The sequence below is a fragment of the Actinia tenebrosa genome, unplaced genomic scaffold (assembly GCF_029948245.1).
Source record: "Actinia tenebrosa isolate PJP-AT-01 unplaced genomic scaffold, QUT_ActTen_1.0 PGA_scaffold9__36_contigs__length_13948895, whole genome shotgun sequence".
Classification (NCBI taxonomy): domain Eukaryota; kingdom Metazoa; phylum Cnidaria; class Anthozoa; order Actiniaria; family Actiniidae; genus Actinia; species Actinia tenebrosa.
This window is the reverse complement of record NW_028292586.1, coordinates 11,926,749-11,948,617: the sequence shown is the minus strand read 5'-3', so window position 1 is coordinate 11,948,617 and position 21,869 is coordinate 11,926,749. Positions and strand designations below refer to the sequence as shown.

Sequence of the window (21,869 nt, the reverse complement as noted above, 5' to 3'; positions counted from 1 at the left end):
CGATTCGGGGGAAAAAGGTAAATTAACAAGATTATTGCATTGCTGTTACGTAATTTTCGTCTTGTGTTATCTTGATATGAGTACCTCGACAACAAAAGGGTTTTGTCACTGTATATGTTTCAAATATTCCAAATCAGTGTAACTCGAGTTCATATAGACCCCTTTCACCGAGTCCCGAGAGGAATTGTTCTGGGGGACAAAACAATGGATTTTTTTTGCAAGAAAAGACTGCCTATTGTTTTGTCCCCTAGAACGATTCCTCTAGGAAATCAATGCAAGGGACCATCTATACAGCACCTACAGTCTTGGAAAAAACCTGTAGAGGAAATCACTCATATTGATAAAATACAACAAATTTGGTTTTTGCCCTCTAAATATTAAATACCCCCCTCTAGATCTCCCCTTAAGAAATGTTGCTCTGCAAATGATCGAGGGTGAATGTTATACGGGACCAACATTGCTGTGGGGGGAGGGGTTGTTTTTAATGGTCAAAATATCTAAAAACAAACCACAAATATCGTAAGACATTTTATAGATTCTCTAACCGTTTGTCGAACATCGGTCTCCATACAAGACTTAACTCTATTGATGGGTCACCCTACAGTAATGTAACCAATATTATTGCTACTGTATATGATATATTTAGTGTGATTTAATCTAGAGCCTTATATAGCACCTACAGTCTAGGACACAGACCTTGATTACAATAGTTAACAATATTGATGGGTCACCCATTAATAGTTAACAGTACGTGTGATTAATAGTGAATGACATGTTACTGTGAAGGTGAAAGGGACGGAAGAAGGTTTGTACCTTATCAAACACTGGTCTACACTGGTCATATTTGGCCTGGCGCTAATGGGGGGGGGGGGGGGGACTGAGCCACAAGGCTCTTCCCCTACTTAGCGCCACCTCTCCCTCCCCTCCCCCGTGTTTAACAACGTTAATTTAATCTAGTGCTTTTCATATACATAAAATTGTGACTAAAACAAAGTTGACTGCTGTGCGCAAGCCAGTTAAATAGTGCTTCGGGTTTGTATTTTTAGTACTATTTAGTTGACCTTGTTATTATTAAACTGGTCAAAACAATAGGAAATTCAGAGCTACACTCTATTGCCTGAGTTCTATCATATTTTTCTGTGGCGGCTTAACTAATTGTTACGTAATCACCGTTCTCCTCTGTCATACTCCTTATCCCCCCCTCCCCCCACCCCCCCGCCGGCTATATAACTTTTGTCACCAAGTAATCTTGGTACACATAGAAAAAAAGAAAAAGAAGAAGAAGAGAACAATGCAACTAGTACTTTCAAGTAGTTGAAATTTATTTTATATCTAAAATTTATTCTATATCTAGCTCTGAATATATCTTCTGTGCACGTTACGTCATCGCGGCCTCTCGGGGGAGCGTTGGTGCCATATGACAAAAGATTTACATACATACTTAATCTTTATTTAAACACGGATGTCTCATCATACAAAATGCTCTTCCTAAGAGCCGTGTTAAAACTTATGATAGAATAATAAATATAAATTGTATAACTAGAAATATCAAAAATTAGCATCCATTGCTAACGGCACCGCAATGGCCGCCATGTCTTTTAACTCTCTTGGGAATGCTTGCAACCATCAATTCAAGCAATGTTCTGAAAGACGTCATGTAACCAGTTGTTACGTTGTGTAACTTCGCTTGTCAGCTCACGTGTGCACGTTGTTGTTCATTTCCGGTCTGCATGTTACACGTGAGGATTCCGTATGCAATAAAAGCCGCCCCTGCATATAAACATCACTTACTTCGTTCTTGCGTCCAAGGAAGGAACTTCTACAGACTTTACACCGTAAGTAATGATGTGCATGAGCTATCTTGTGATATTTAAAATTATATCTCATTTAAGCTCATTTAAGCTTAAGCAAAGCCCGTTTAATATTGACTCGAATGCAACAATAATTTTCCAGGAATCCAAGAAAGCTCTTTTGCATAGATCTTTTAAAGGCTTCTCTTACATTCCGATACAACAAAACTTGGAGCGATAAATTATATAATAGGATAGCTAAGTTTTGTTGCGAAATGATGAGCTAAAAACATCGAATTGTTCTTGGGATTGCTAGAACAATTGTTTTTAAGTCGTTAACATTGTACTAGTATAGAATAGGGTAATTATCTCTTGTCCTTCGTGTTCTGTTAGCTTCTTTATAGTTTCTTTGCGTTTTTAATGTCTTTTCTGTTTGATACTTTGAACGCTGCACATATAAATCCAATATCGGTTCTGCTAAGTTGAAAACTGACTTTCCAAAATTACATGGTTTTGCATATCAGAGAAGTCGTTTGCATATTATACAGTTCAATGATTACGTAACTATGAACGTCGCATCCTTGAAGCCTAAGAAAATAGTTCTTCGAATATTTAAACTTTTGTTTTTGTCAGGAATGGAAATTCCATAAGTTATCCGTGGTTCGTGGCTTGCTCAACAAATCAAGACATTTCTTAATTATGAAAATTTCACTGAGAAAATAATCCTCAGGACATTTTATCGAAACTGTTATTTTACTAGTTGGAAAACTAGGAATACTGAACTTTGGACTCTGGGATATTGGAGTCCTATGTTTAACTTGAATTTGAATTAGCAGGCATATGAAATTTTTTCGTTATTTTTTGTTCTTTCTATTTCCTTTTTAATTCTGGTTTGAGTTTTAAGATGTTTTATTATTATTATTATTATTATTTTTCTTCCCAGTTAAGTCTCTCTTTTTCCACAGGAAACCCAATTAAGCTATTATTTCTATTGTATTTATTTCAGAACATGAATATTCTTACAGTGTGCATCCTTGTGTGTGTTGCTGGTGCAGCATATTCACTTCCAGTCTATGAGGATCCTCCGCTACCACCTTTCTGTAATAAACTAGAATGTCCTCGGTTCACGGTTAAGAGAAAAACAGCAGATTATGAAGAAAGATGTTATGAGGCTTACAAGTGGGCCTCAACTAATGTTGCAGGTATGTCATGATTGTTGATGGTCTCTCTACCTTTCTGACTGTCTTTTGTCATCCTGTTTGTCTATCTGTAAATAAGTGTAACAAATTGGTCTGTCTGTCTGTCACTTGGTTGCTTGTGTCTGTTTGTCTGTAGTCACATGATTGCTTGTGTAACTATATGTCAGCTAACAGCATGGATACTTGTGTCTGTCAGTCAACAGCATGGTTGGCTTGTGTCTGTTTGTCTGTAGTCACATGATTGCTTGTGTAACTAATATGTCGGTAAACAGCATGGATACTTGTGTCTGTCAGTCAACAGCATGGTTGCTTGTATCTGTCTGTCTGTCAGTCACATGGTTGCTTGTGTCTGTCTGTGTGTCTGTCAGTAACAGGGTTGTTTCTGTCTTTCTGTCTGTCAACAGCATGGTACTTGTGTCTGTCTGCCAGTAACATGATTGCTTTTGTCTGTTTGTGTGTCTGTCAGTAACATGGTTGCTTCTGTCTGTCTTTCTGTCTGTCAACAGCATGGTACTTGTGTGTGTCTGTCAGTAACATGATTGCTTTTGTCTGTTTGTGTGTGTGTCTGTCAGTAACATGGTTGCTTCTGTCTGTCTTTCTGTCTGTCAACAGCATGGTACTTGTGTCTGTCTGTCAGTAACATGATTGCTTTTGTCTGTTTGTGTGTGTGTCTGTCAGTAACATGGTTGCTTCTGTCTGTCTTTCTGTCAGTCAACAGCATGGTACTTGTGTCTGTCTGTCAGTAACATGATTGCTTTTGTCTGTTTGTGTGTGTGTCTGTCAGTAACATGGTTGCTTCTGTCTGTCTTTCTGTCTGTCAACAGCATGGTACTTGTGTCTGTCTGTCAGTAACATGATTGCTTTTGTCTGTTTGTGTGTGTGTCTGTCAGTAACATGGTTGCTTCTGTCTGTCTTTCTGTCTGTCAACAGCATGGTACTTGTGTCTGTCTGTCAGTAACCTGGTTGCTTTTGTCTGTTTGTCCGTCAGTCACATAGAAGCATCTCTGTAGGTCCATTAAATTATCATTTATATTGTACTGTTTGTTTGTATCCTTTAGGTTACACGTACAAGAAGGCAGTAGGAATGGGATTCATGCGTCTATTTGACTACATCGAAGGTGCTAATAACAAATCGGTCAAGATCCCCATGACAGCACCAGTACTTAATCAAATCCAACCCGCTCAAGGTCCCTACTGCAAGAACAACTTCACCGTCAACTTCTTCGTACCTTTTAATCTCCAAGCTAATCCTATTCCTCCAACATCCAAAGACGTGTTCATATCTAGCATGCCTGCTATGTGTGCTTATGTCAAGACTTATTCTGGCTTTGGATCCAATACTGATGACATCCTAAAGAATGCGGCAGCTCTCGCCGAGGCACTGTCCAAGGATCGTCTGGGAGATACGTACCACAAGGAGTATTACTATTATGCTGGATATGATAGCCCTTTTAAGCTCTTTGACCGCACCAATGATGTTTGGTTTGTCAAGAAATAGACATTCTTAGTTAATAAAGTTTTTTTTTGTAATATTAAAGAGTATTTTTTAGAAGACGAGAATCATATACCTTATCCAAAATTAAATAATGTGATATATTGTACACCTTGTAGACAGTTGTCTTTATAAGAAGTTCACAAAATAAAACCAAAATATACCAATATCTCTTGTGTCAACTTTATTTCGTGTTTTCCAAAACCTTCATATTTTATTGATGCCCTTGAACAACCTTTGGGCTGATCAACGAAAACGGTGGCCCAAAATCGAGAATTGATGCGTGTTCATTTATTTACTCTATCCCAAAGCTCAACATGTAGCCACTTTTTCGAGATATATTAAAGAATCTAAAGGACTCCACAGGGGCGGCGGAAACTGAAAATCTTATGGGGGGGCATTGAAATATTATATTCAACGCTATGTGATAATGATCGCTGTTTTGTTTGATTACAGACGCATGCGCCGTACAACTATGACTGAGAACCAATATATTGTGGGGGGGGGGGGGGGGGGGGGGCAAAAAAATTCTTGGGGGAGGCTCCGCCGCCCCTGCTCCATCAAAAAAAGTCATGAGTGGAAATACTTGAAATAGTTATTTGGACCTCTTTAGAGAAGTTGGCGGCTTAATTTTTGGGGCGCTAACTTAATCAGCCATCTACCTATACAAAAACTATACCTAAGGGAATGACAAATGGTACGGAGAATTTATTTTTTTCAAAGTAGAGAGGACTATAGTCTTACAATATATAACTTTCGTCCAACATTCAAATGGGAGCTACTAAATGACGTCGACTTCCCTTCTTATTTCACGTGCAATGTTGTAACTCTGGGTTCCCTGTGATATCTTGTGCCGAGAGGGAGTGGATTCCAATGAAAACAAGATGGCGAACGAAGGTCCACGAAAAGTGAAAAGTGAGTAAAAACGTTCGATAATTTCTTCTTTTCTTTATTTATTTTCTTATAAGCCTTTCATTACCTAAAAATACTCAAATAACCTATATTTCAACAGAGAAATCATCGTCTGGTTGTAAACCTGTCGACAAAGATACCGCAGCAAAAAGGTAATGTGAGAAGCAATTTTGTTTTTTGGTCAATCTTATGAAGTTTAAAAACGAGAATGATTCCTTGTTTTGCTTGCATAGGAAACAACTAGAAGCTTCCATTCGTGCACAAGTCGCTGCAGAAGAGAAAGCTTATCGCATTGTAGAGCAGTTGGTTCTCGAAAACTCCATAAGCGATGATTATTTGCTTGAAATCGTGAGTAATGTTAGCAAGTTGATATTTTGCAGTGCACCTAACATTATAAAGCTTATGCCCAAGAAAAAAAATTTTTTTCACGAAAAAAATAAAGTTGAGGGTTTCTAACGAAAAAGATTGAGGATTTTTCCCTTTCCTGACATGGTATTACAGTTGAATTTAGTATGTGGTTGTTTGATAGGGAAATTACATCACACCAAGTCACTACTCTGATATTATTGAAGAAAGAGGTATAGCGAAGGTCTGTGGGTATCCATTGTGTTCTAATGCACTAACACAGGTTAGTACGTTACACAAGAAATGATAATTAAAAACTGAGTTTATTCATATTATATTGGCCTTCTCCATTCTTCCTTTGCTCACTTTACCAGTACACTAACCCTAAGTTCATCCATCCATCCATCCATTCATTCATTCATTCTACGGCCTCTAGGTAGACCAGCTAAAATGTTATGTAATTTATAGTTGATGGAGATACCGTTCTTAAATAAAGATTAATATTATTATTATTATCCATTTATCCATTCTTCCATTTGCCTATCCATCCATATATCCATCCATTATCCATCCTTCATCTACCAATCCTTCTTTCTGTCCATCCCTCCATCCATCAATTCCACCTTCACCAATCATTCCATCCATTCATCACTTCAATTTTCAGTTCCTGAGTAAAGTTGTTTTTATTAGGTACCAAAGCAAAAGTATAAAATATCAGTGAAGACCAACAGAGTATTTGATATTACAGAACGCAAGGTATGGCTCACCATTCTTAGGCTTTACATGTACATGTACAATAACGAAATGCTCTCTGACTTTATTTGTTTCCTTTAGAACTATTGTAGTAACTTTTGCTATAAAGCGTCCAAATACTTTGAATCACAAATCCCAACTTCTCCTGTGTGGACAAGAATAGGAGAAAGGTAAGTGATGCTTTGAGTATTTTATCAGAAAAATTACAACAGATTTGTCAGTATCCATGGCAATCTTTGAGTGTTGCATCATACAGATCTTTCTGAAGCACAAGAAAAGTGCTGTTTGCAGCTATTTCAAAAAAAGCTAAAAAAAGAAGGATATCAAAGTTTTGTTGCATGTCGCATACCAAGCCCAAATTGCACTATGGGTGATGAGAATAACATCAGCGACAGGTCACAACAATTTGGAGTTTCCAAATACTTTATCTGCACATTTTTCCCATATAATTTCTGCTGATATTTTCAACATATTATAAATATCATAATACATTTCAAGCTTAAGCAATATGCAACACACAACATGCAGCATATATAACATGTGACATGTAGCAAAACCTTTACCATCCTTTTTTGAAATAGCAGAACAACTTAAAGATGCTAGGGGGTACTTAGATACATTGTCATAATTTGGAGGTGGGCATCATGTTAAGTTAGTGTGAAATTTCCTACCAAATACACGTCCATTACTTAATATTTATGCCATTAAATAATATTTAGGTACACAAGGCTTTCTTTTATCCTCATATGAAATTCAGGGTTTCTCTTGCACATTTTTGTGCCAAAAGTAATCATGACCAGCGACTGACTGGCTGCTACTTTATGCCCTGATTAATAGACTAATGTTTAAGAAATAATAACATTTCTTCCAATTCTATTTTTTCCTTTTCTTTATGTACCATCAGCCCAAAGGAACTCACTTTGCTCAAAGCAACAGATTTGTCTTTCAAGTAAGTTACTTTAAAAGTGGTTTTCAGGAGTATGGATAGAAAATAAAGCCTAGTAATATCCCCTCCCCCCCCCCCCCCCCCCCCCCCCATAAGAAAACAAAGTACAGGTTTAAGTGATCTTGCAAACCTTTCAATATTGTGTTCTGATTGAATAAATCTCTAAAGTTATTTATTAAGTGCCTAGTTATTCTATTGCTTTTGCTCTCATTGGGGACACTTTTCACTGACACACACTACCACTGCATTCATTGTTTTATGCACATAAGGGTCAACTCACATGTTGATTTTTATGGAGGTAGGAAGCTAAAGAACCTGTAGAAAACCTCCGAAGCCTAGGGGAGAACCACAAAAAACTCAATTCACATGGTGTCCACAGGGCTCGAACCTGTGACCCGAACCTTTGAGACCACAGTGTTGAAAGAGTCCATGTGTAAACAGTGTGTACTACCCATGCTTCCCATTGAAGAAACCCACTTCTCTCAAATGAATTACCATTGCGTGCATGCAAACACTTTAGTAGATTGAAATCAAACTGTGGTTTTTAGAAAATCATGAGAAATCTTCAGAATTTAATTTTCTAAGAATTATTTGAACTTTTTGTCAGACCAAGTCCTGGAGAGTTAATGGTTGGCAGTGAAAAGTTAGGACACCATAACCTAAGGTACAGTATTTGGGTGTTGGTGGGTGTGGTTTTGGTGTCTGCGAGTGAGTGCTTTTAGGAGTGGTATTCCTATAGATCTAAAAAGGGGCTTCCAGGTTTAAGGTATCAGGAGGGGATTGGGACCCCTATACGCACTACCGTCAAATTTTGCATGGACTTTACAATATTTTGCCATAAAGGTAAAAGTATAGTTTTTGAAAATATATTCAGAATTGCCTGTTTTGGAACACCAAAAGGCTACAGTATTTTAGACTAACAAACCTTTTTATTAAAGTTTATCAAGATGGTGGCCGTGTAAAGCATAATATCTTTATTGACCTTGTGCTATTGATTAGTTTATTTATTGTCTAACATGTGTTTTTTCCTAGAAATGAAAACGAACCAAACGTAGAGAAAACATGTAATGCTGATAGCAGTAAGACAAGTAGTGTTGAAAATAGCCTTCATGACACATTCAGTAATGCTCATCTTGATGATGAGAGTGATGTTGCTAACCACAGCATGGCACATTCATCAAAGAAGACAATAGACAAGGAAGATGAAGTCACCAGTAAACTGAATGAACTAGCTATGTCAACCACTTGCAAGTCTATGAAGAACAACAAAATAGCTAATGAAGAACATAAAGAAGACACAGACTGGCCTAACAAGTTTAGTTTTCCATCTCATAGTGAGAAGAATGAGGAAAAAGCTTTTGATAAAAATGAGAAAGAATCCTTACAGAAAATACGACAAGAGAAACATATTTTAAGGACAGAAGAAAGTGGAAGAAATGCAAAAGAAATATTCCTGAACACTATAAAAGATATACTAATACAGTGGTTCACAGATTCTACGTATAGATATTTAAACGTGGTGTCATCCAGTTCTGGGAATGTTGATACTTTGGAAGATGTTAGTGGTACCAAACCAGGTGGGTGATGAATACTCTACTCTATACCGTACCATAGACCTTTTCTGAGATAAGGATTTTGATGCATTGTGGTCTAGCTTGGGTACAAATATATTTTGTTCCTCATGCCTTATATGAGTGTTGTTTGTACCGAAGCTAGACCGCAATGCATCCTATTTATCGAACTCAGAAAAGCCAATCCAAATGCAGGAAAGCTGTTGTATATTTGTTGGTATAGACCCCCTTGCATGTGACGTCAAAGCAGCTCAATTTGGAGGACAAAATGAAAGAATTTTAATCTTCTGAGAATTGGAAACCTATTGTTATTTCCTTCAAAACGTGGTGCATTTCCAATGTGCTGCAAGGGGTCTATTTCACTAATCCTTCCATCATAGGCCTTTTCTGAGTTTGATAAACAGGATGCATTGTGTTCTAGCTTGGGAACAAAAAACAACATATGCATTAAGGCATGATGAACAAAAGATTTCATACCCAAACTGGACCACAATGCACTATTTTTGGTATCTCAGAAAAGTTTATGGGCTGCGCTCTCAGTTACTTTTTGTGGTATGGTATAAAATAGTTACACCATGCTTTCTTGTGGCACACCCTGGAATATCCCACTTGTCACTTGTCAATTTTCTTTGTATACACACCGGTCTAAAGGCTTGTGTGTGCAAGAAAATGTGAGTGACGCATGGGATATTCCATGTATACTATTCAAAAGCATGGTATAACTATATAAAAACGACACTTTTTGAAATTGTGAGGAGATGGAGAGTTTAAAATATCTTTATTGGCAGCATTTGCAACCAGTCCATAAACAGAGTTTTATAATAGAATTATACAAGTTATACTAAGACTACTACAGTACAGTTCAAAGGTTTTTTTTCCTGTTTCAGATGTACTAGAACAGAATGAAGCACAAAATTGTAGTGATAAAACTTTAAGATTTCAAAAAACTGATAAAAAGCCAGGTGATGTTGATGATGACAGTGATGGTGCTGGTGATGCTGATGACAAGAATCAAACAGAAAAGCATTTAAAACTAAATCCGGAGAATATGAGAATTATTGAAAGAAATACAGATACAGAAGAGGTTTGTAGGCATCGTTGAAACCATTTGTTTTCTGCTCTGCTCTGCTCTGCTCTGCTCTGCTCTGCTCTGCTCTGCTCTGCTCTGCTCTGCTCTGCTCTGCTCTGCTCTGCTCTGCTCTGCTCTGCTCTGCTCTGCTCTGCTCTGCTCTGCTCTGCTCTGCTCTGCTCTGCTCTGAATGATAAATGTACTGTTTTTTTCTAGGGCTTCCCCTGTGTTGTCCCACCGATTGACTCCAAGTCACAGCTAAGAATAAGGAGACAAATAGTGCTTCAAAAATTAGCACAAGTGTGAGTACATCTGCAAGTTTTTATAATGTCTTTCTTTTCTCAAAGGTTTGGATTGACTGCCTACCTGTATCTGTCCCTCAAGACTGTAAAAGAGATTGTCTTTCTGGTGCTTGCCATCCTAAGTGACTGACTGACTTGCGTGTTTGTCAAATTGTCTGTCATTCTTAACTGTCTGGCTTTCTTGCTTGTCAGACATTGTTGGATCGACTGTCTTCAGTTCTCGACTTTCCTCAAAATCTTTTGTTTCCAAAATGTCTACCCCAATCTTTGATACGTTCTCGACTGTCCTTAAATCTTTTTATTCTCGGATTGTCTCATCCTGGTTTTCTTCCAGTTTTTCTCTCTTTCTGATTGCCTTGCTTTTATCAGATTGTCTGGTCTTGACTGGCCTTCTTCAGGTCTTTCTGTCTATCTGTCAGCCTATCTACTTTTCTGTCTGTCCAAATAGGTGCCTAAAGCCCTGGCTAAACGAGGAAACATGTTTCCAGAAAATATTTCCCTAAATGTTTCCTAAGGTGGCAAAACTGTCAGGAAACATCGGGAAACAATGTTTCCATGCGTCTTGGAAACATGAAATGTTACTGCCGCACAGCAAAAACATTTTTTGCGTCTTGGAAGCAAAATTTGTTGCACGCAGCAAGTTTCGCATGTGGCTAAACTGGGAAACATCGAGGAAACATGCGCGCGGTAAACATGATTCTGGAAACATGTTTCCTCGTTTAGCCAGGGCCTAACGTTTCTCCTTTTTTTGAAACACAGACTTGTCTTTCTGTCTGTCTTCAGATCTGTCTGTCTACCTTTTTGTCTGTCCTAATAGGTGCCTAACCTTCTCTCTTTTTCGACACAGGCTTCCCGAGGTAATAGTTACAACTCCATACAACAAGAGTGAACTGGTAACGCACTTCACAGCCCTAGTAAGAACGTTCAGGTAAGACAACTTTTTCTCTATTCCTGTTCTAGCAACATTAGTTATATATTCATCTTGCAATTCTTTTTTAACCTTCACAACCCCTGGACGAAACGTTGGTATTTCGGCTCCAGCCAATCATCAGTTTAGTAACTTGGTGTTAGTGTTAACTTTGATGAACGAAAAAAACTATCGCGTTTGGAGTTGGCTGGCAGAAACGTTGAAAACGCCCGTACTAAAACAATGTGCTTTTTTAGTTTGGAGAGCCGAAACACGATGTTTAAGCCACTCCAATGGAAGGTTCTAGCGACAACCCTGATTCACTTGTAAGTATCTTATGTCATAGTCTTAAAGCTATGTCATCCTTGATGCTGTAACTCTGCGTCCTAATAACACTTCCTCTTAGTTCTAGCATTCAAAACTTTTAACACATTTTTAGGCTTGAAAAGCATCGTGGTTTGAAAGGAGATCATTTCTCGAGCGATAACAGGAAGAAAATGTTGGTAAATTTAGGTTTAACGATTGAAGACATGAACAATATCATGGACTCGATATCAATGACTGTCCAAAACAATACAACGTTCGGGGTACCAAGCGAAGACACGGAGACCAGACAAGAACACTCGACAATGTACAGTCGTATGGAAGACCTCGATTGATAAGCGATCGAAAAAACGAATATCACACGCAGGAAAAGCTACATTTTTAAATTTAACTTTGCATAAAAAAAGATTGAAAAAAAGAAGTGTGTTGCTTATCAAACATGCCATTTGCCTTCGAGTAGAAGATCCTTCGAGTTGGTTACTGAACTGTGCCAGAGATTTTATTAAAAACTAAGGAAGAGTTTTCGATGGACTGCAAGTATGGTTGCATCTTTTTCAGTAGGTTTTCAGTAAAAGTTTAATATAAAAAAGCTAAAAGCTGTAACTATAAACTTAAAAGCTTATTTTTCCAAAAACATTTGTATAGCTCGGCCATAAGTTTAAATAGCAATTCTTCGATATCTCAGTTGACTTTTTACATGTCTGAAACCTCGGCCTTCGGGGATGGCCAAAGATTCATAATCAGTTTCTGTTTTGTTCCTTTCATTCTCGGATGTCTTTGATTCATCTTCATGTTCAAATTCTTCATCGCTGTACTCCGCATCATCACACTCTTCATTACTGTACTCATCATGGTCGCACTTTTCATCGCTGTCTTCCTTATAATCGTACTCTACATCGATATCGTCGCTCTCTTTATCGCTATACTTCTCATCATCGCCCTCTTCATCGCTGTGCACTTCATGATCATTGCACTCTTCATCACTGTAGACCACATCATCGCACTCATCCTCCTCCTCATCACCTTCGTTTTCCATGCTGTCTATCTCAGTGTCTGTGTCTTCATCTGAGGCTGCTACTTCCGCGAGGCTCTCATCAACATTATTTGCGAGCCTCTTGACGTATACGTCTGGAGTCACGTCTCTCATCAATACAGCGAGCCCCTTTCTTTCTTCTTTGAGTGCTACGTATCTGCAGAACAAAGAAAATCAGCTGTGGTCAAAAATGTACCTGTTTTCGGTTATTAGGAGATACATTTCGCTGGAACTCCAGGATACAGAACATGGGTCGAGTTAGTATTGAAACGCATTGTAGGGCTTTTTAGGGGACATATTTCCAAGATGGCGTCTATTTTATCCCCTAAAACAGTCCCACAATGCACTGCAATGCCAACTTGACCCGCTTTTTCTTCAGCCTCAGAATGGTTAATACGGCAAATGCAGTCTCGTACCCGAAGAGGGGAGAAACAATCCCGACGAGCTCCGGGTGAAGGATTGATAGGAATGATAACAAAGTATAGAACAATAATGTGCAAGAATGAGATGAGTAAAACTTTAACCTTTTTGCGAGACACGATCTAATGAAGATTTGATTTCAATTTAGAGCCAGCTCCTGTAGAGTGCGTAGTTAACACCCATTTTTATCAGTGCTCCGTTCTTACGGTAAAATAACTTTTCACTGAAACGGCAGCCATCTAAAATTATGGGATGCCCAGCGAGCAAACATAGAAATATTTATATTAAAGCGTAGAATAGCGAAGTTACTTTTTCAAATGATTTTACGCTTTAGTGTTTTACATATCGCTCCAACTACGAGCAAATTCAAATGGTTTTGCAGATGTGTTTCACTTTGGATAAAGTTGTCAACTTTATATAAACAATAATAGACACAATGACAGCTGTGCTGTCTATAACGTTTCCAGTATTTGCTGCCTCGGCATTCTATAATATCTCACTTAAAACAAGAGAATTCAAGATGACCGCCGTATCAGTAAAATGATCCGCCCGTGTTAGCTTCCATTTAGAGATAAGTTGAAAACAGGTAAAAGATGTCATAGTAGGTTCAGCTAGATCAAGAAGTGTTAGCACCATCAATAGAGTCAGCCTTCTTTCCTGTAAACGGCAAGTATTTAATACTAATATTGCAAACATACTTACTTTACAATTCTGGACAATACAAAGGTACAATAACCAAAACCAAATACGACTGCGTATAGAATTGCTATACTTTTAAGTCCTTTCAGAATTATCCAAGAAAACCCTGCAAAATAGAAAAAAGGTTGTCAGTGCTTTCTTATGTAGGCGGCTTGCTGCTTTTCGATGCAACTGTTACTGTCGAATTTGTGATTGTCATTCTATCATTCCTTGCCAGAAATTGCCCTATTTCACTATGACGTCACTGCTTATTTTTTATGTGGGGGATACAATCGCCAAATCCAATAGAAAATTCAACAAAATTTGCTCCTAGCGAAACAGTTTAATCTAAAATGGTTTTCAGATATAATATGTGTTAATATGTAACAAAAAATATTCTGAGCGTTTGCTGGCTATTCTACTTCTCTTCGTGGATTGATACGGGTTTTAGAACAATTTTCGGTGAATTTGCGTTGATTTAACCCCCTTCGACGACCATGATCCTTTGTGTTTAAACAATAGATTGTTTTGATGTAACGTCATAGTGAGATAAGGCGATTGATAAGAAGGTCATCAGTTTCTTTCCATACAGAAATATTTTTACCAAATTTGATATGGATGGAGAAGACTTTGTATTTTTGACGTTTAGTAGGGAAACGGTACGATATAGACCTCGGCTCGGGCGTAATGGGTTCCCATTTCAGACCACGTTTTATTCCCTAGAGTATCATTCCTTTGTTTAACGCTTGCGCTCGGTTGCATATGAGAAGGTACATAAATATTGTTACAACTCAATAGTTTTGTCACAGTACTTAATCAAGGCTTAAGTTGAGAACACATTGTGCGATTTTGCATGCGAAAAGCAGATGTAGAAGTAATTTCTACTTACGGAAAAAAATTCAACCTTTTTTATGTTTTCACCTAAAGATTGTTTAGCTTCTGGTCGCAGATGTCCAAAACTTAAAAGCCGTGGAACTTACATGCTTCGAATGTAGATTGATCTAGGCCTAATCCTCCTGCTATGATTGGCAAACCAAACGTTAGTAGGCAAAACTTCAGATTTTGTTCAAATTCTTCTTCATTAATATCAAACTCTTCTTCCATGATTTTCCGACAACCACGACTGTTTTATAGTTTACTCAAGCAGTTGATTCATTAGCAATGACGTCAAATCAGAATGATTGTGACGCGTACTAGCTATTCGCGCACGCGCGGGGACGCTAAGTAATAAATATAAGGGTCTCTATTTGCGCACGTTCGACCAAATGCAGTCTCGTTTCCAGAGCCTGCATTTCTCTTGGTCAGGAACGACGAAGAGAAACACAGACACTGGGAACGAGTTTTGACCGCCTAATGCATTTTGTCGAGCATGTGTAGTGAATGTTTTTTTTAGTAGAATGACAGGACTCCTGGGGTGAAGATTTTCGATAGAATTGACTTAAACGATTTATTTCATGCAACAGGAGAATTTAACATTTAAGAACTCTTTCATTTCAGTTCTACGTTCAGGCATCCCAGACCTCCTATATATCCTATATTTCCTATAATTTGTATAGGATCCTATAAAGAGCCTATATTTAAAGAAAACCTCCTATATTTCCTATAAATAAGACAACTGCTGAGTTATTCATTTATATTTTACACTGTTTAGCATATTTGGCGAAGGAAATGAAATGGCCCCTTTTTTTTTTTTTTTTTTTTGGTTCTGTTTTTTTTTAATGGCTTTTTAGTTCTGCAAATCATTGCTGTGCACGCTCCCGTGTGATTAATACCGTCTGAATAGAGGCTTTGCAGCATCACGTGCCAGCGCCCATTATATATAGCTTGTGTGATTGTTTTGCTCTCGGGAATAGCGCAGCGCAGTCGTGACGTCATAAAAACGAACACAAAGGCGAAATTCGGACAAACAAGCTTACAAGTTTACTTTCAGCAGATCATTTTCACAGCCGATCGCAGTTGATCTTAGTTTACATGGAATTAAACAGAATGCAATGTTTGTCCGAATCTTTAAGCTATTTTTAGAATCGGTGCGCTGCGCTATTGAATTCTTTATTATGTAAAACGATTGTATTGTTCCTGCCATCTAACATGGCTGCCGTCACGTGATGGTACAATGCCTCTATAAGTGTAAGAAAAGCAAATGCACGGCACCGATGTTGGATTCCTTAATTAACTTGAATGTGTCTGTGCTTCAACATTCGTGCTTTATCCTTATCATTTCCGTCTTCCGTAAATCATACCGATACTCGGCGAGAGTGGATTACACTAGCGAATAAAAATAAGCCTAAAACTGGACAAAATTGGCGAAGAGTCGTGTTCACCAATAAAAAGCAAAAAACGATCATGAAACGTCTTGAAAGCAATTTTAAAATGACTGTAATAAATGTCGCATTCTGATTGGTTGAGAGTGCGTGCTTTATGAGAGCACACAGCAAGCGCGCTCCCTTTGCATTTTATAAAAGAAATAAAAAAACGTGCTGTGCTGTATGGAGTTATAAAGCACTTGGGCATTGGCAGAACACTTGAGAAGTGTCGAGAAGCACTCCGCTTCTAAAACTTCTCTCGTGTTCTGCCAATCCCCGCAGGCTATCTTCAATCCTCCGTTCTCACGACCATCAGCCGGGCAACGGATTATGATCGTCGTTACAAACGCCTTCACGTACCCTCCCCTCGATTGTTATTGGTCGGTGAAACGATAGCGATGGCGCGTGTTGACCTGAGGGGGAGGGTACGGCGAGGCGTTTGTAACGATGGATTGCCTTGTAACGCATGTAAAAGGAGTGCCAGTAACACAGTATTCTAACGGCTGATTGCCTTGTAACAAATGTAAGGAGTGCCAGTAACACAATATCCTAACGGCGGATTGCCGTGTAACGCATGCAAGGAGTGCCAGTAACACAGTATTCTAATGGCGGTTCGCCTTGTAACGCATGTCAGGAGTACCATCCTTTTTCATCGGTCCACTCGAAGTAGAAACATTTGAGTATCCTGAGTAACCACTTGAATACGACGAAGTAGACCAACCGGAACTCCTACTACTTAACGAGCCAAAGCTTGAACTACTTGAGCTTTTATTGCTTCTGTACCTCATATCAGGGGTGCCATCTTTCTTCAATGGACCACTTGCAACAGAAGAGCCATAGCTTCCAGACGAACTACTCGACATAGACATAGTAGATCCGCCGATGCTGGAGCATCCTGAGCTGACACTTGAGGCATTTGAACTCTTGTTGCCACTGTACCTCATATCTGGAGTGCCGTCTTTTTTCAATGGACCACATGAAACGTTTACCCCTCCACTTGATGAACCACGGACACTTACATCAGGCGAGTTTCTGTTGGCACGGCACCTCATATCAGGAGTTCCATCTTTCTTCAGTGGTCCTGATGAGGCGTAGGCAGAAATTCCCTTGTTTGCAGCAAACCGCATGTCTGGGGCTCCATTCTTCTTCACTGGACCCGGTGCCACCTTGCTTATTGTGTCACTGGGATGTTTATTAACAGCAAATCGCTTGTCAGGAGTACCATCCTTCTTCAACGGTCCAGAAGCTATAGCTGCAGCCTTTTTGTTCTCTGAGTAACGCATATCCAGACTGCCATCCTTCTTCCTTGGACCTTTTGTACACGCGTCGTGTTCTGTAGTCAGATATTCAATATCTACCTTCTGTTTGTTGGCGGAATAGCGCATATCTGGTTGGCCATCTTTTCTAGTTGGTCCATTACACAGAACTCCTTTCGTAGGAAAGCGATTTGCTTTAAATCTCATGTCTGGTTTTCCATCCTTTCTTGTCGGTCCTTGAGGCAACAGCTTCAGTTTGGCAAGCGCATCTTGGCCATTTTCTTTGACTGCTTTCATCGTTTTGTTGACTTTAAATCTCATGTCTGGTTTTCCATCTTTTCTGCATGGTGCATTAACATTTTCCAACTCCTTCACTGCTTTAAATCTTCTATCGGGTTGCCCATCTTTCCTTCTTGGCAAATCCTCCGTTGGATACTCTAGTTTTCTGGCTGCAGAATGTTGACTCTTGTTTTCCCTGAGTCTTTTGTCGGGCGTCCCATCCAGGTTTTTCCCTTCTTCAAGGAAAGAGTTTCTGTTTTTTCTCAGCCTCATATCTGGCTTTCTTGGAAGACCTTGTGTAGTTGTTTCTAGTAAGGTTCTTCCATCGTCATCGTACGACTGGTCAAAGCATTCGGGTAGCGACGCTGCATCAAACGGAATGGATTCAGGAACTGGGTTGAAATCCGGTGTACACTCGGGTGGATGTGGAATGCTAAAGATCGGTTCGTAGTTTGCTGGGGCACACTGTTTAGAACTAAAATCGGGTAAAAAATACTCAGCTCCTTCGCTGAATTGAACGTCTCCCTCTGTAATTATATAAAGAAATAGGAAAAAAACATTTAGTACGTCAGCTAAACACCTTTAGTTATTTTTGCGGTAAGTTTGAATGCTCTACCTAAACGCCTATGCATCATTATAAAATAATTGCTTTAAATCTCGCGCTATGATTGCTTGGGAGCGCGTACTTTATGAGAGCACACAGCACGCGCGCGCACTTTCAGTTTCGTCATTCATATAATTCGTATTTTACAAAAGAAATAAAAAACTTGCTTGCTGTGCTCTGTTGAGTTATAAAGCACTTGCGATTGAGTTATAAGACACTTCTCTCGTGTTCTGCCAACCCCCGCGTGCTTTAAACCGTACACAGCACACGTGAGCGTTTTCTATTTATTAGTACTGATAATAAACAATTTTAGCTTGGGCTAGCGTTTTCCCATTCAGAACAGTGTCATTGTCTTTTAAATAAGATTCTGGCTTTGTTTGGGTTTTATCCATATTCATGTATCTTTTCATATGCAATTTTTAAAAAGGAAATGATACTTCAGGGAATGACACATGGTCTGAAATGGAAAGAAATTAAGTCCAATTTGTCATGAGTTGAATTCTAATGCGTTACGTCTACCACTACTGGTTGGACGACTTAATGCCTAACAGGTTTTGCTACCCAATCGCTAAGGCAGCCGATAGATCGATTTAGATGATTTAGAAGTTGATTTTCGTGGAGGGAGGGAATAGCGAAGAACCCGGTGGAAATTGACATTACTTTATTTACCTGTTGCATCAAAGCCAAACTTACCAGGATAATCCTGTTCAAGTAAATCTCTCAATGCTTTCTTTATCACCTCAACACAATAGGGGTTCGTTTTCACCAAGTCATGTTCCTTGATGGTATGGAGGAATCCAACCGACATGTGCTCCAGGCGAACAGACTGAAGAAGGTTTGGCAGCTCCACGCCACGTGTTTCTGGGTCACATTCTACCCATTTCATGACAGCATAGAAGACGTCTTCCTCTGAACCCACGCTAAGATCGTCATCAACAATCAAGTCTAGCAACTCTGCCAAAGACATCTCCGAATAATCCTCGCTGTTTTGAACATCAAGGAAATCCTTCAAGGCAAGTGATCTTGCAGACTGATAAAGATCTTCTAATGCGTCGTACAGGGACACTGGTATGAAGCCATCTTCGCTTCCTACGCCTGAACTTTGATCTTGAACATTTACTTGCCAAGCCTTCGCAATGCTCATTAAGCTCAAGACGTTGTCAGGTGACAAGGCATCTTTCAGCCAGCAACAACACGCCTGTCCCATGCCAGGCAGGTTAAACTCTACTGCCATTTCTAGTAATTGTTGTACCGTACCAGGCCAGACCATCAGGCTAGCTGTATAGAGGTACCTCAGGAAAGCAGGTATGGCTTGAAAAGTAGCATCATTTACTTGCAGGTTTTCATGAGAGTCTCCACATGCTAGCTCACTGGTAGCTGCAGCCAGGATGGCGCAATGGCATGGAATCTTAGCCAAGGGGTCAGAACTTGTTACAGCAGTTGAACAAATATTGCTGCCTTTAAGAAGCACATACAAAGCGTTTAGTATGAATTCAGGGAGATCTTTGAATTTGAGCTCAACACCATCGCAGTCATCATTGAAATTTTCCTCTTCTTGCACTTTGCATTCTCTCTTTAAGCTGTCGATACCATAATGTTCTGCCAGCTCCTTCACCTCGTTCATATTGGACGGAGTAATAGTTACGACTGATGTGTAAGCATAGTCCCACAGACACTGAATAGCTTCCGAGCTGAAATTTTCCTCCATGACAGTTTTGGAGATGAAAGAGGCTGCAGAGCCAAGACCTCGTTTCACAAGATTTTCCTCTAGGTTTTTACTCAAAGCAGCCAGGATAGGTCCATGGAAATAAAACTGCTCATTCTCTTTACTGGTGATGACCACATCTGTCAGACTTCCTTCGTCATTGTCTTGCATGACAATAAGGTTGTGAAGAAGAGTTTGAGCGTGTTGCTTCTTGTCGAAGACGTATACAAGCTTGCCATCTTGTACTTCTGTTTCTGTGAAAGGGGCATTCAGTAAAACTTTGCTCATGGTTCCAGACATGATATCAAACCTGGAATAAATATGATGAGTTTCATGATCAATCAATGGAGTATTTGAATTCGAAAGCAATTTAATGAGATGCTGAACTACTAGAAGTTTATAAACACAAATGAAATTGAGGAAAAAATAATGAATCAACCGTTGTTCGATCATTCAGTCAGTCGGTCGGTCGGTCTGTCGTCCAATTAATCGAAACAACCAAAATATTAAAATGTCTCTCACCCCTAACTATATTATTTCAGAATTGATGCATCTTCGAGGTATCGAGGTTTATACTTCCAATATGTTAATGAGAGTGACGTCAAATTACAAATGACGGCAAATAAACTAAAATGCCTCCTATATATGACAACATACTCATTAACATATTGCAAGCATAAACCTTGCTATCTCCAATATGCATCACTGAAATCATTTAAGAATATCTTACCATTCAACTTTTCACTTCATGTTGAGTCAGTACGAAAATATTGAGTTGGGGGTGAGGGGCACTTTAAAAGATAATTTAACAACAAGCGAAGACAAACAACAACGGCATCAGCATCAGCTTCAGCAATTGGTTGTAACATTTAATTATTTAATATGTCACACTCCATTCCCAAAGTTAGTTAACTTCGAAAAAGCTGTTAAATTACAGTGTGTATATCAAGAAAAAATCTTATTTTCAAAATCACTTATATGTGAACAGTGTAGTAGTATGGTTGCAGTATTTTTGTATGTGGACTTCTATTTTCAGAGATAAAAACATTTGAAATATCAATATGCAAATGAGATGGCGTAAATTCAAGAATGTGTTACATTTTGCAGTGTAATTGACGACAAGTGTTCTGAAGTGAAATAACCTAAAAGTGTACAAAGCCATATATTAAAATCACAAGGATAATTTGCAAATGAAAAAACAGCAGTACTTTCCCAAAACAGCATTTTTGTATAAAAAATTAGTTTTGAATTTACGTCATCTTATTTTGCATATTGATATTTCAAATGTTTATATCTCCGAAAAAAAAAATTTGACATACAAAAATACTGCAACCATACTACTACACTATTCACATATAAGTGATTTTGAAAGAAAAAAAATTTTCCTTGATATACCCTTAATGCTTATTTCAAAAGGGGTGTTCCGAGGTTCATATAGAGATATTCAACGCAAGCGTATCAACATGGTTTAGAAGAAAGAAGTGAAAACCAACCTGACAAAAAAACTCACGAAACATCTTACAATTTTGTATATCCAAAAAAAATCTAAGTACTCCTTCAAAGATTAATTCGCCAAAATTTTTAGACTCCCGCGCAAAATCGGAGGGGTAATAAAAATTGAATGTTGCCATAGTAATTCAGCGTAATTTTAGCGCGAAGTAGGTAGTCACGTTATAAATTTATGCAATTAATGTTGCGTGACATGTTGGTCATGCGTGTTCCGTTGTTTCTTGGAAAAAAAGTCCTTATTAGATGAGTGGCCTAATGTTGATTTTTTTGGTACACATTCTTATGATGTAATAGCATTATTTCGCTTAAACAAGTATACATATTTTATAAGTTTTTTGGATTTCTCGAGGTCCTGTGGTAATAATGATTTATTATTTTATTGATTATGTAAATTCAGAGAGACCGTTGTGATGAAAAGGTAATTATACACAGTGAAAAGATGAAAAAACTTACTTGACGTTTTCGGGACGTA

General features: G+C 38.6%; 3 protein-coding genes and 1 long non-coding RNA gene across 5 annotated transcripts in view; 2 read left to right on the top strand and 2 right to left on the bottom strand.

Moving 5' to 3' along the window:
* LOC148904855 (uncharacterized) overlaps positions 1–21,869 on the bottom strand; it is a 210,401-nt gene that overhangs the window by 159,889 nt on the left and 28,643 nt on the right. The gene's annotated exons all lie outside the window — the stretch shown is intronic.
* Positions 1,733–4,650, top strand: LOC116304923 (heme-binding protein 2-like). Its single transcript, XM_089025277.1, has 3 exons — positions 1,733–1,835; positions 2,797–2,992; positions 4,048–4,650. The coding sequence occupies exons 2-3, from the start codon at positions 2,800–2,802 to the stop codon at positions 4,485–4,487; spliced, it is 633 nt and encodes a 210-aa protein (XP_088881403.1). The 5' UTR covers positions 1,733–1,835; positions 2,797–2,799; the 3' UTR covers positions 4,488–4,650.
* LOC116304921 (putative RNA polymerase II subunit B1 CTD phosphatase RPAP2) lies at positions 5,366–12,374 on the top strand. Its single transcript, XM_089024947.1, has 14 exons — positions 5,366–5,396; positions 5,494–5,545; positions 5,627–5,741; positions 5,923–6,021; positions 6,429–6,494; positions 6,573–6,661; positions 7,396–7,440; positions 8,045–8,101; positions 8,470–9,014; positions 9,896–10,092; positions 10,294–10,379; positions 11,227–11,307; positions 11,544–11,612; positions 11,726–12,374. The coding sequence occupies exons 1-14, from the start codon at positions 5,366–5,368 to the stop codon at positions 11,943–11,945; spliced, it is 1,752 nt and encodes a 583-aa protein (XP_088881073.1). The 3' UTR covers positions 11,946–12,374.
* Positions 15,175–20,666, bottom strand: LOC116304920 (uncharacterized). 2 transcript variants are annotated; one of them, XM_089024626.1, is made up of 3 exons: positions 20,619–20,666; positions 18,877–20,198; positions 15,175–18,106 (listed from the first exon to the last, which is right to left on the bottom strand). In XM_089024626.1, the coding sequence occupies exons 2-3, from the start codon at positions 20,186–20,188 to the stop codon at positions 16,647–16,649; spliced, it is 2,772 nt and encodes a 923-aa protein (XP_088880752.1). In that variant the 5' UTR covers positions 20,189–20,198; positions 20,619–20,666; the 3' UTR covers positions 15,175–16,646. The 2 variants fall into 2 exon arrangements, with proteins under 2 accessions (XP_088880752.1, XP_088880753.1); XM_089024627.1 differs by lacking the exon at positions 20,619–20,666 and adding an exon at positions 20,411–20,442.